This window comes from Tauraco erythrolophus, chromosome 5, assembly GCF_009769465.1.
Source record: "Tauraco erythrolophus isolate bTauEry1 chromosome 5, bTauEry1.pri, whole genome shotgun sequence".
Lineage (NCBI taxonomy): Eukaryota > Metazoa > Chordata > Aves > Musophagiformes > Musophagidae > Tauraco > Tauraco erythrolophus.
In genome coordinates, this window is record NC_141469.1 from 52002337 (window position 1) to 52015094 (window position 12758).

Here is a 12758-nt window from a genome sequence, read left to right on the forward strand (position 1 = left end):
TTGTAACCACCTACCTCTTGGGTGATGATCTTGTCCATAGTCTTGGCTCCAGCCACCTCTGTCAACCATCACCGTGAGCAGAGGTTGGGATGCGTTCAGAGGCAGGTGTGCTGAAGTCCTTGAGCTGTAGCTGTCCTTCCTAGGCTGTCCGTCAGGGGCTTTTCAGGGGCTGTAGGACAGTACTTTGTGTCAGCTGTAGTAATTTGTAATTAAAAGTTGCAGTTAATGCTAGGCTGCAGTTCTTCAGTGGCTGAACCTCACTATGTTTTAGGTTCCAGAGTGCAACTTTTAAATCACTGTCATGGAATGAATCATCTCATTGACGATTCAACGTCTTTCAAGTTTCTTCATGCAAGTCGCTATGCTCTAACAAGTGTTATCTGACTTTGAAAGTAATTTGAAGGGAGGTTGAAGCAGAAATGTGCTTGTTGTAAAGGAACAACTGTGTAATATGTTAAAGAAATTTGAATACCTCTTGGAGGCCTGAAATTTTATTGGGAAGTTAATGACTGTTGATTTTCATCCCTCCTTGGAAGCTCTGAAGCTAATGAAAAGTAATGCACTTTTAAATTGTTTTCCAGTTCACAAAACTCTTCCTGTCATCACCTTATCTAAAAGCTATGAGCTTCTCAAAGAAGGGGAAGAGTTTGAAGTTACATGCATAATCACGGACGTGGATAGCAGCGTACGAGCTAGTTGGATTTCTCACAAAAGTGGGGTGAGTTCCTTTAATTGTATCATATACGCACAGTATACAAACTCTCTGTAGGTGTTCACATGCTTGTCTTGGATACCTGATGCTGGATCAGTTTGGATTTGCTGCATTTCCAAAGGTCCCACATCTCGCAGACTGGTGAGGGGCTGGCAACAGCTGTCCCATGCCCATGAGGATGGCTGGGAGGAGAAGCATCCGCACAGGCTTTTCTTCTCAAGCAGAAATGAAAGTTAGGCTCTTCAATGTGAGGTTTAGGTGACCTCTGATGGGCTGCCTAAATACGGAAGCACGGAGTGCCTACACATCACATTGCAATCAATGGGAGCTGCAAATATCAACACATGGACTGCAAATTACATATTCTAGTCGTTATCATTAACAGTAAAATACCTTCTAATTAGCATGGGATTGTATGTGACAGGAATAGTAGTAAGCGTTCGCAGGAATGATTAATTCATTTAAATTACATGGTGTGCCTCGCTAACTGGGAAACTTCTGAAAAATGAACCAGTGAACTGGCTTCTGTCTGTAGCAATAGATGATCTAAGTTACTGCCTGGCATCACCAAATTAAATCGTTGGCAGGCTAAGTGCTCCAGGAGAGTTCGTTACTGGCAGCGCAGCTATGCTGTAGACGAGGGGCAGAGAAATCCCCTCCCTGGGTCAGCCAGCCTGTGCCAGCTCTGCCTTTGAAACGAGCAGCAGGCACTGGGTTGTTTTTGAGGACGCTTCGTGATCTTCTGGGTATACCCTGAGATTTAAATTAATTAAAAGCCCTTGTGAAGACCTGTTAGTAACTCTTCCCCTACCCGCCCCGTATATACGGTCCCATGGTAGTTGGCTGATCTTTTGCTGCTAATGGTAGTGAGCAGAATACATAATTTGCAGTCTACATGTGTATGGAAAAAAAGACTTCTGTGACGCTGTGATGTTTGGATAAACTGCATTTCCTCAGGCAGATAGTGAGCGGGAGGCCCGTTCCCTGGGGCTGGGTATGCCATGCTTAGCTAATCTGCTGGCTCTGGCAGAGCAGCTCTCGCTAAGTGCTTGCTGCTCCAGAAATCCCACCTCGCATCTCCGAAAGTTGAGGAGGTCTAAATGACACGAAGGCAGCGTGGGACATGCAGATGGGGCTTTTGGTCCTGTGCCAAGGTCAACTGCAAGTCCTTCATCTGAGAACTTCATTTCTTCTCTGTTTCCCCTCCCTTTTCTTTGTTACAGTGTGATGAAATTGGGGCCTTTCCTCAAGTTTTTGTGCTTTTTCACTTTTCATTTTATGGATAAAAGCCATGAAGAAATATTTTTGACCAAATAAGTTTGACCTTTCTGTCCTTTCTGGTAAATAGCAGGGGATACTATCTTTTTAATGTTGACTATTAAATTAAATTTTGTACCGAAACAGAATTCATAAAATTCATGTTGAAATTGATGCAAAATGATGTTTTGTCCTGAATAGGTGAGAGGAAAAAAAACTTAAAATGCTTTTTCCTTATATGACTGAAGTTATTACCAATTTTGAAAATTAGGAGACTTGTTATAAGCAGGCACATCCGTACAAAAAAACCTTCTGTTTGTGATTGTTATAGCTCAAGAGGAATCAAAATTGTGTTGAGAAGATTAAATTTATCTAGAAACTCTTGGAACATCCAAGAATTGAAATCATTCTACTAGAAAATCATAACAAGTCTAGGTTTGCATTCGGATTAATCAATGTAAATTTATCAGTCTTTCCAACCACACCGAGCATTCTCCCAGAAACTAAAGTCGACATTTCAAAGCATTTATTTTTTTCTATGTATACATAGGCATAGAGTCATGATGTACTTAATGCTTTGAAAAGAGAATGAAGTTTCCAGTTGCCTTTAAGGTTAATAAATCTGGATTGCTGTGGACCAAGAATCAGAGTGGGTACCACATGAAGGATGCCATGTAAAGCCTGCTGCTGGCAGGTCCCTCTGCAGCATGTCTGCAATGAGGAGATGCTGTGGACTCGGGGCATAGAGCAACCCAGTTTAAAATGAAGCTGCAGCACCTTAAATTCTCTCGTCATTTACTGGGAAGCATTGCAATCATTAGAGAGTGCAGTAATTTATAGGCACCACTTGAGTGGTGAACCATGCTTCAGAGCTGCAACGACTTTTTACAGTAGCTGTAGCTTCTGAGCATTGGGAAAGTCAAGACCCAGTGGTCATTTTGCATCTAACCTTACAGCTAGAAGCATTGTTAATGCAAATAAAACCTTCTGACGGTTCCTCACCTTTGTCAGCATTGGAAATTTACCCAGAGCATGCTGGGTCTGACCTTGAGCACAACACCCTTTTCTCCATATGATTGAAATATTTGAAGAAATTAGGTGTCGTGGACCGCTGGTATCTCATCTTCAGGAATCACAACCCAGAAGGCCATTGTGATTCCCCTCGTATATCAGAAGGTTTGTTTCACTCCAAAGGTCTATACCACAATCAAAGACTTCTAACAGAGAGCTACAAAACACCGCTCTCCAGGGGCTGCTACCACTCCACACTCTAGGAGAGAAATGCCCCACTCCCTCTTGGGAGTGCCCCACCTTTAAACCTCCCATAGGTCACGTGGTCTCCAGCTGACCACCGTGACTCACAGCACCTGTCTCAACAAGGCACAGGTGCTTCCCATATAGCAGCCAGGAAACTTCCCCGACAATTAGGGTTTCAGCTTTGTGGCTTGAGCTGGTCTCATGTTTGTCTCTCTTGGGGCAGGTGAACACACCTGAGTGCACGCGCGCACACACACACGAATTCTTGCCTTGCAGTGGAACTTGAGGAGGAAAAAAATAAAGAATAAGGGGAGGGGAGAGGACTTAGGAGAGGACATTATCTCCCAAAGACAGCTGATCGCACACTTGTTTTGCATGGAGAGATGCTAGTGGCAGGTTTGTCGTGCTGGCTTATTATTCCGGTTTAAAGTTATGAATATTAATATAGCAAAGTTATAATTACTTCTATTTTTAATTTATCTGGGAAAGATGCTGCATACACAGTGTTTTAGATGTTAATTGTTTTTTACCGACAGATTGTTACAAGCAAAAGCAGAAATTTGGGTGATTATGGATACGAAAGGAAATTAACATTGAACATCCGTTCAGTGGGAGTTAATGATTCTGGAGAATTCACATGCCAAGCAGAAAACCCTTTCGGAAAAACCAATGTCACAGTAACCTTGAAAGCACTAGGTAAATAGTTCTTGTAGAAATCTTAACATTTCTAAGAGTGGGAGATCCCTTCCTTCTCTCTCCTTCCCCTCAAACCTCAATGAGTAAAGTTGCTTTATTAAACGTTTATTGCTGACTGGTACCATATGGGATGCCTCAGGAAGTTATTGGTGTGTATGACTACTTCAATTTTTCTAACCCTTTGCGCGTTATTGGAATGCGATATTAGAACAACCACCCAACAGTGTTTCCATCTCTCTGGTTTGTCTCATCCCTCCTGGTTTAAATTTAAATTTAATCCAGTCTTAACGAAGCAAGTAATTTACCTTTGCCTGGTACTGTCTCTACGCATAAGTAATTTGGCAGCACAAGCACAAAGCGTATCCTTAATACCTGCCTTCCGAGCACGGGAAATTTTGCTGACATCAGCGTGCCAATGTTTTTTATGTAGAAGCTATACATGTACCTCTATTTAAAATAATGCCGTGAGGAGCACTGCAGTGTGCATAGACAGAGTTCACCCCCGTGGTAAACTCACTCTCCTTTTTGGATCGTGTCCCTTAACAGGGAGCGAACTCCCTCTCTCCTCTTGTTTAATAATAGACTCATTTAGAGTGTGCTATATATTAACGTGGGTGACACGCGGTGCCTTTTGAATTTTAAAGCTGCCAAAACCTGCTAATTTGATAAATTAAGGACAATTAAGGACATGTTGGTATAGTTAAGAAGATCATTCTGAAGAAGCCTGTGTAGTTGGCTGCAACCGTTTTCAGTTCCTTATCGTTCAAGGGTGTAGTAACTGAGGGAAGCATAGCCTTGGATCCTTTTTCCTTTTCAAGTCTGTTTTTCTGTTGCACAGAGACTCCTGCAACGTTGCTTGTTTTGCTTTCCCTGGTAACTTATAGAAAACAGAAGTGTTTGACCTACGCAGGTCAGATCTTCAGCAGAGCAGCAGAGGTTCAAGTGCCCTTAACCTTGCTCCGCCGTTCGAGGGGATAGGGCTCATAATGACGCGGATATTTTCCTCATTTTTTTACAGGACAGACTAAATCGTATGTAAAAGAGTGAAACTGTGTGAAGTATGAAAGAAAACCTTTTCTCCAAGGGGAACAATATGAAAGCTTTTGTTATAAGAGGAGGGAAATTCTTAACTACAGAAATTCTTATGACTATTATGTATGCAAATGTGGCTTTAAAAGGATTGACTTTGGAAGGTCTGGAGACTAAAGTAAAGCACGGCATTATAAAAAAAGCTGGAATCTTTCTTTTTCAAGATACTTTTCTCTCCCTACCCTCTCAAATTTGACTTAAAATACAATAAACACTGTCTCCTGGATCCCTTTCACCATTCCTTGTCAAAGTGACTATATTTACCTGAACTATGCTAGCTCCCAGGGTCCTGGGATGTGGTGTATGACATGTACAGGAGAAATCCTGGGATTGTATCAGATCCTAAATCGCTGCGGCTTTAACATTAGCCAAAAGATTTACAAGAAATAATGGGTATTTTTGGTAAATTTCTGAATTACTTTTTTCAACAGTTAATTTATCTAACCGTAAGCAGTTTCTAGAACTGTGTTTTGGGGACTGATAGTGCAATCATAAAATTTTATTTGCAGGCTTTCAGGTACGATTTTGAATCTAGGCTGCATAAGAGATCCTGTGTTTATACAGAAAATAGAAAAAGACTCTATGAAGGAACTAAATGTCTTCAGTTTCCAGATTTACAACCTTTTTCTCTTTTCTAACGATGGAGAATGTTTTAGAGTATACCTGCCTGCTGTGAGTTTACTTCATCCTTTCTTCTCCGAAGCAGCTGTCAAGTGCTCTGGCAGCTCCATATGCTTTCATGAAGTGCCGCTGGCTTTGGTTTCCTGAGCTCAGGTGCCCAGCTGGCCACAGCAGTTTGATTACTAGAAAGTGGGAAGAAGCAGGGATCTGAGATTGACTTTTGGTCTAAATTCAAGCTCCTTCAGTAAATGTGTTTCCTTGTAATTGCAATCTGCCTGTCAAACTGATAAATCCCTTATGAATTTGTGTAATAGGACTGAAAAATTTGTCTTTTCAAAGTGAATAATCCTGAAGCTGATGAGTTTATTAATGAAATTAAAACCACTACAGTAAGGATGTTCCACGTGATATTTTGAAACGGAACTGCACAGTGATAAATGATATCTGCCAAATAAAAGATTAAGACCCAGCAGTAGATGAACAAAAATGCCTTAGTTTAAGACAATTGGTATCCAGGCCTGTGGACTTAGCACATTTTTCTCTAATTACAGTTTTTAATAGCTTCATTCGTAATGTTGTTCTTAATTACACTTGACAAAGAAACCTTAAATATTCTAATATATTGTAATAAATGATCAGTTTGTCTTGCTTTTTTCTTAGTGTTTCTTTCGTACCAGACAGTTAGCGACTCTAATTTTCTGAAAAACATAAATACTTGAGTAGAATCAAACACGTGCTTGCATTTTTCCAAAAGCAAATAGAGGGTATTTATCACCAGAAGATGGAATTATTTCTGTTAGGGCACTCAAGGCTGCTCTAAGTCCTGTGCCTCATTGCTATATATAGCTAATGGCCTTGGTTTTGGCAGATGAGGGTTCAAGTTCTGCTTTGCAGATAAGGTTTCCTGTTTCACAGTTAGATGTTTGATCACTGATCTTGAAGTAGTCTAAGTGTGGTTAGAGCACTGACTATCTTCTAAATCACCCTGAAATTGTTTTTCTTCTCTTATGGCCATCAGCTAAAGGATTTGTCCGTTTGTTTGCGACAATGAATACCACAATAGATATAAACGCAGGACAAAATGGAAATTTAACAGTTGAATATGAGGCATATCCAAAACCAAAGGAAGAAGTCTGGATGTACATGAATGAAACATTACAGAATTCATCGGACCATTATGTCAAGTTCAAGACTGTGGGCAATAACAGGTAATATGAATGACTTTAAGGGCTACTGATTTCACTTTGGAACAGCAAACTAGAGTCTGCTCTGGAAAGAGAAAAGTGGAGATGGCAAGAAAATTGTGATTACAAAAGATCTTATAGTATGCATGGCTTACTGCAGTAACTTTTGCAAAGTCTGCTGACCTAGATTTGGAATAACGTTGAGCTATCCCCATCATCTGAGGACCAGTGTGCCACATACCCACAGCTCACCTGTAAGATGCCATTCCTGCCCAACAAGCAAAAATAAGAATTTAAAGTTGTTTGTGTGCGAAGACTCCCTCCACCACCACAGCAGAAGCCAATGCTGTGGACAAAAGTTTATGCTTTTACTTCTGCTCTGCACTGCTCTCTCCTAAGCCCCAGTCCTCCAAATACCCAGTGAGGCATCTAAGATGTGTGGCCTGGGTTGTGTATCTGGATTCCCTCCTCATTGAGAAAAGGAGCAGGTGATGGTGCATGCACAGGGTGCTGAGCTGTGATGCGGGCACACAGCTGGGTGTTAGGAGTGGCGGAACTTTTGGATGCTGTAGTACCAGGGCAGTCCTAATGCAAGATAAGAGTGTCTGCAGGGACAGTGTCTGCAGAAGAAGACGGCACGCTATTAATTCACTCCTAAGCTTCCATGCAGCAATTCCCTGTTTGCTTCAAGTTGTGAGCATCAGTAATGCTTAATTTTTTTCTTTGCAGTTATACAAGTGAACTTCACCTTACTCGATTAAAAGGAACAGAAGGAGGCATTTACACATTTTTTGTGTCCAATTCTGATGCCAGTTCCTCTGTAACATTTAACGTCTATGTGAAAAGTAAGTAAAGTGAACAGTCTGAAATATTTCATTATCACAGTCATTGTATTTTATACAACATAATGTATGCACAAGATGTCACAGAGTGGTTCAGCATACGAGAGGCTTTCTGAAGTGAAGCACATGCTGGAAAACTATTTAAATGTCAAGATATGCCAGTCCGAGGGCTGGAACACCTCTTCTATGAAGACAGGCTGAGAGAGTTGAGGCTGTTCAGCCTGGAGAAGAGAAGGCTCTGGGGTGATCTTATTGCAGTTCCAGTACTTAAAGGGGGCCTACAGGAAAGTAGGGGAGGGACTTTTTATAAGGGCATGTAGTAATAAGACAAGGGGCAATGGCTTTAAACTGAAGAGGGGAGATTTAGATTAGATATAAGGAAGAAATTTTTCACTCAAAGGGCGGTGAGGCACTGGAACAGGTTGCCCAGGGAAGTTGTGGATGCCCCATCCCTGGAAGTGTTCAAGGCCAGGTTGGATGAGGCTTTGGGCAACCTGGTGTAGTGTAGGGTTTCCCTGCCCATGACAGGGAGTTGGAACTAGATGATCTTTGAGGTCCCTTCCAACCCGAACCATTCTATGATAAAGTGTAGAGTACTTACACAAATCCACCTACTAACCAGCATGACCTTCCATTCTAGCAAACGTATTTCATACGTTACCGGAGAGCAGATAGATAGTTTATACAGGAAAAAAACTGTAGCACCTGGAAAGACGATCTCAAAAATAAGTAGGTACTATAAACCTTTGATAATTTAAGGTGGAGCAGGATATACAAGGATTATAATTTGCATTTTGGCAACAAAGTTAAGCTATTCATTGTCTTTAATTTGTTTGAGGTGGTTGCAGGGTTTGAAAACATCAGGGGAATTACTCATTTATGCCTTTTGGCATCTAATACTTCTGTACAATAATATAGATATCCATTGGTTTAGAGAAATTTGCATAGCTTTACAAACATGCGTGCTGTCACCTTTGGGACATGCTTGTTAAAAAAGAGCATCGGTCTCAGTTCCAAACAGTGTTCTTCAAGACAAAAACTAAGCTTCAAAATGAGTTCAATGAAACCTTCAGGAAACCCTGTCCTTTCTAGCAGAGCCATCCTGTTAGAGCATTCCATATTCTTAGCAGACAAATATTGGCAGCTGCTAAAGGCCAAGCTTAAGGAAAATTAAACCAGGAGGGGACTGCAGGCAACTGGAGAAACTAAGGCGAGACAGATGATGATGCCTTCCAGCTCAGCAGGAGGAATTGTACAGAAAGTGAGCAAATGTGCTGCAAACGCAGTTCTGTGTTGCTGCTGTGCTTTAGCAGCAATGTGTCCTTGTCCAGGCATAGGTTTATGCAGAGGACTGTTGAGACTTCCACAAATACACAAAATCCTAGGTATTAATTTCTGAATTCTTCTCATTTATCACTGAAGGTCAACATTTGTAGCGTCATTATTAGCAATGCCATAGTCTAGGTCTAGAAATGTCACTTGGGCTCCTTTCAGAACATGGCATTTCTTCCTTCATCTGTGAATGTCATCATTTGTATTCTTCTGTCTTTTCCATTTCCTACCTTATGATTTCTGAGATGAGGGCACTGGCGACCTCAGATGGCCTTTGCCACCTTGAACGAGTGTGGGTTACAGTCACGAATGATAGTTTACCACTTTACAGATTAGTGCAGCAAATTGTTGATCCGGAAGTTTATTTATGGGAAGAAATGGGAGAAATTGTAAGTTGCCTGTGGAGCCGTCAGTTCACATGAGATTGGATGGTGATTTCTGACTTGCAGCATCATACGTGTACTTGGAGGAAGGGACTGTGAGTGCTGACTGCCATGGGCAGTTCATGGTCCTCTCAACTCTTCCAGGGCTCTGCAGGCTGCTTGGGAGCAGTCTGGGCACAACTCACTTAAAACCCCACAGTTTTGTCACCATCAGGTGTCAGTTCTTGGTGCAGCGCTCCATGTTGCCACTTTGAGGAATCTGCTACTTGATAAAAGCTGAAAACCCCTGTGGGGTTAGGAAGAGCATGGTGAAGCAGGATGGCCGAGGCAGGAGGGAGCATGGGCAGCTTAGTTCTTCTGAATGGCTTGTCTGTGCAACCAGCAGCATCCAAGTCTTTTTCCCTCTTGCTTCAGCTACTGGTCTTGTAAGTAGGAACATCAGCCTTGAGATGCCATGAGGACATTTAAGCTGTCTCATGGAGCCCAGGTTACCATGCACTGCAGCCCTTGGTGGACTGCAACCACTGCTGAAGCAGATGGATTTGACACCCTTGACTCTTTAGAAATTTGGCTTTGTGACTAAGCTCCTGCAAATATTTTTTCATTTTGAAACGGGAGGTGAATGGATTGATCTTTTTAGGTGTTTGTTTTTAAGAAAAATAACCTCCTGTTTTCAGTGGCTTGTAAGATGCTCGTCATTTAAGTATGAACCACAAACTGCACGGTACCGTGTTATTTGACATAGTGAGTCATGTGTGGGTGGGTCAGATCCTGATCTAATGGTGTGGCCTGCTCTGGCATTTTTGTCAGTGGGGATTTTGCATAAATTGCTGGGATGTAGCTTGTGATGTTTACATGTCTGGCTTGGGCGAGTAATCAGCAGAAGGTAATCAAACAGGTAAAACAGGATTCATAATCAGAACGTCTTCATGTAAACAAAAATCGATGCTGAAGCATTTGCTGAAAGATGTGAAAAAACTCTGTGCAGAAATGCTTGCCTTGGATTTAAGCACATTTAGCAATTGTGTATGCTGATCTGAAACAATACTAAATTGCTTAAAAAAAATAATGTGGTCAGTCTTATAAATGTGACATAAAGTAAGGAAGGAAGGAGCTCTGAAATTCGGAGCCAAAAAGAAAATTGCAACTTGATAGCAGCATGCTGAACTGAGTTACAACTAAGAAATTGTAGAAATCTCCAGAGTGGCAAGGTACATTGTGTCTAGTGATTAGCGGAGGAATCTTCCAACTAGTATTTGAGTTAGTGCAAAATAATATCTGGGCTTACTTATGGTCAACAAAATATTACCTATGCAGTTGGAGCTCATGCTGCAAAAGAAAACTGGTCGTGGTGTTACAGATCACACGAAGCCAAGTTCAGCGATTTTTCTGCCATTGGACTATGCAGTGAACGAACAAGGAGTCACTGTGATTTTATAAAAAGATTTGTTCCAATTCAGAAAATGTGTCTTCAGGAGGAAAGCTCTCTCTTTGGCTGCAAGGACAGACAATACTCTTAAATGTTACTGTTTAGATGTTTACTTTGTTAATGATGAAGAAAAGGAAATTGGCAATAGAAAGCAATTAAATGCACGAGAGCATTGAGACAAAATAAGAGTGACCTCTTAGAAATCCTCTTTACTACATTCAGAATCGACATCAATAAAAGCTGAAAAGTAGTTAATAAACTTAGTGAAATTAGAAGTTCAAGACGTCCAATGACTATTATGGAAGGCAATATGTATATGCCAAATAATGTAATGAAACATTAAATATTTAAAGGGTTAAAGCTGAAGCAGTAAGCAAAGTCTAGTCATTAGGAGCCTGTCTGATACCAGGGGTAATTAGGCAGTGAAAGTCATAAAATCTGGCACAGTAAGTCTCTTTTAAAAAGAAGACGCCCGGTGACAGCTTGGCATCTGTTTGCCAAAGCCAGTCCATCTTTGCTCCGGCATCTCCTGGAGCACCTGGGTTGGTGGGTGAGGAAGATGTGGCGGCTGCCAGAAAGGGGTGCAGGTGCGGAGACACATGCGTGGCCTGAGCCGGCAAAAGGCACAGCCCGGGGGGGCGGCAGTAGCGGCCGCCTCCGTCCCCTGGGGTACGGGCTGCAGGGAGCTCTTTGCTGCCGCAGGTGAAACACATCCCGTGATTTGTCTGAGCCGGGGAGGCTTGGGAGCCCTCCGTGCCGGTGGGGAGAGGCTGATCACGCTGATCGCCACATCAAAGCGCTTCACCGGGGGTAGAACTGCTCTCGGGTCAGCTGTTCTCACAAGGCTGCTGCAGCTGAGCTTCCCGCGGCACCAGGGCTGGACCGCTCTGCCCGGGCTGCTGGAGGCGTTGGCCCTGAACGGCCCCTCCTATGAGTCTACGTGGGCTCGTGGCCGTATAGACATGCTTTTATTGCCCTAGGTTTTTACAGTGGAAAAAGCCTGGCTAACGTGGGCTCTTTCATTTCCCTTATTCAAAGTGTTAGATGCAGCCCAGATCTGGCACAGTATTTTTTCCGGGGCTTAATGATGATTTTCCTCTTATATTTGTGTTGTGGTTTAGCCCAGCTGGCAACTAAATGCCACGCAACCCCCACCCCCGGGAATGGAGAAGAGAATTAAAGGGGAAAAGGGAAGGAGGCTTGTGGGTTGAGATAAGTACAGTTTAATACTAACAATAATATAAAATTAAAATTAAAATTATTATTATTATAATATATGAGTTTATGTATAAAATTATAATAATATATACAAACAAGTGACACACAGTGGTAATTGCTCACCTCTTGGTGACCAACACCTGTCCTGTCCTGGCAAACAATTCCAAAACAGGTAAGTCCCAACAGTGCAATCTCAGACGAGTGAGAGGCTGGGGAAGAGAGCGAGAGTGAGAGAGCCCTGCAAGAGTCCAAGAGAGAGACCTCGGAAGAGTGGGAGAGCCAGACTTCCCGGTCAACCCATTTTATACTGGGCATGACATTGCATGATATGGAATACTCCATTGGCCAATTTGACCCTCAATCCTGGGACTAAGTGCAAATCCTTAGGGGAATTGTGGACCCTCTGTCCCGGCCATGCTCCCTCTCCAGCATGTTGTGCTCCTGCACACTGGCAAAAACATGAGAAGCTGAAAAGTCCTTGATGTCTCAGCACCAACTGTAAACATCAGTGCATTATCAACGTTTTTCTCATAATGAATGCCAGACCAAAACCAAAACACAGAGCTCTTCTCGCTGCTAAAAAGAAAAATGTCCCCGTTGAAACCAGGACATTTCTCTCATTTCTTGAATTGCATTGTGTTGTAACATTGCCTGGAACAGAGCATACACCTAAACAAATTGCTTACATATGGGTAGTAGATTAACTAATTACAATTTCACAATCCGACCATTTTGATA

General features: G+C 42.2%; 1 protein-coding gene across 1 annotated transcript in view; it reads left to right on the forward strand.

The window, feature by feature from the left end:
• KIT (KIT proto-oncogene, receptor tyrosine kinase) overlaps window positions 1–12758 on the forward strand; it is a 57187-nt gene that overhangs the window by 25393 nt on the left and 19036 nt on the right. The window contains 4 exon segments of the mRNA XM_086611739.1: window positions 582–718; window positions 3763–3922; window positions 6651–6840; window positions 7546–7661. Of these exon segments, the coding sequence (XP_086467865.1) occupies window positions 582–718; window positions 3763–3922; window positions 6651–6840; window positions 7546–7661 (603 nt within the window).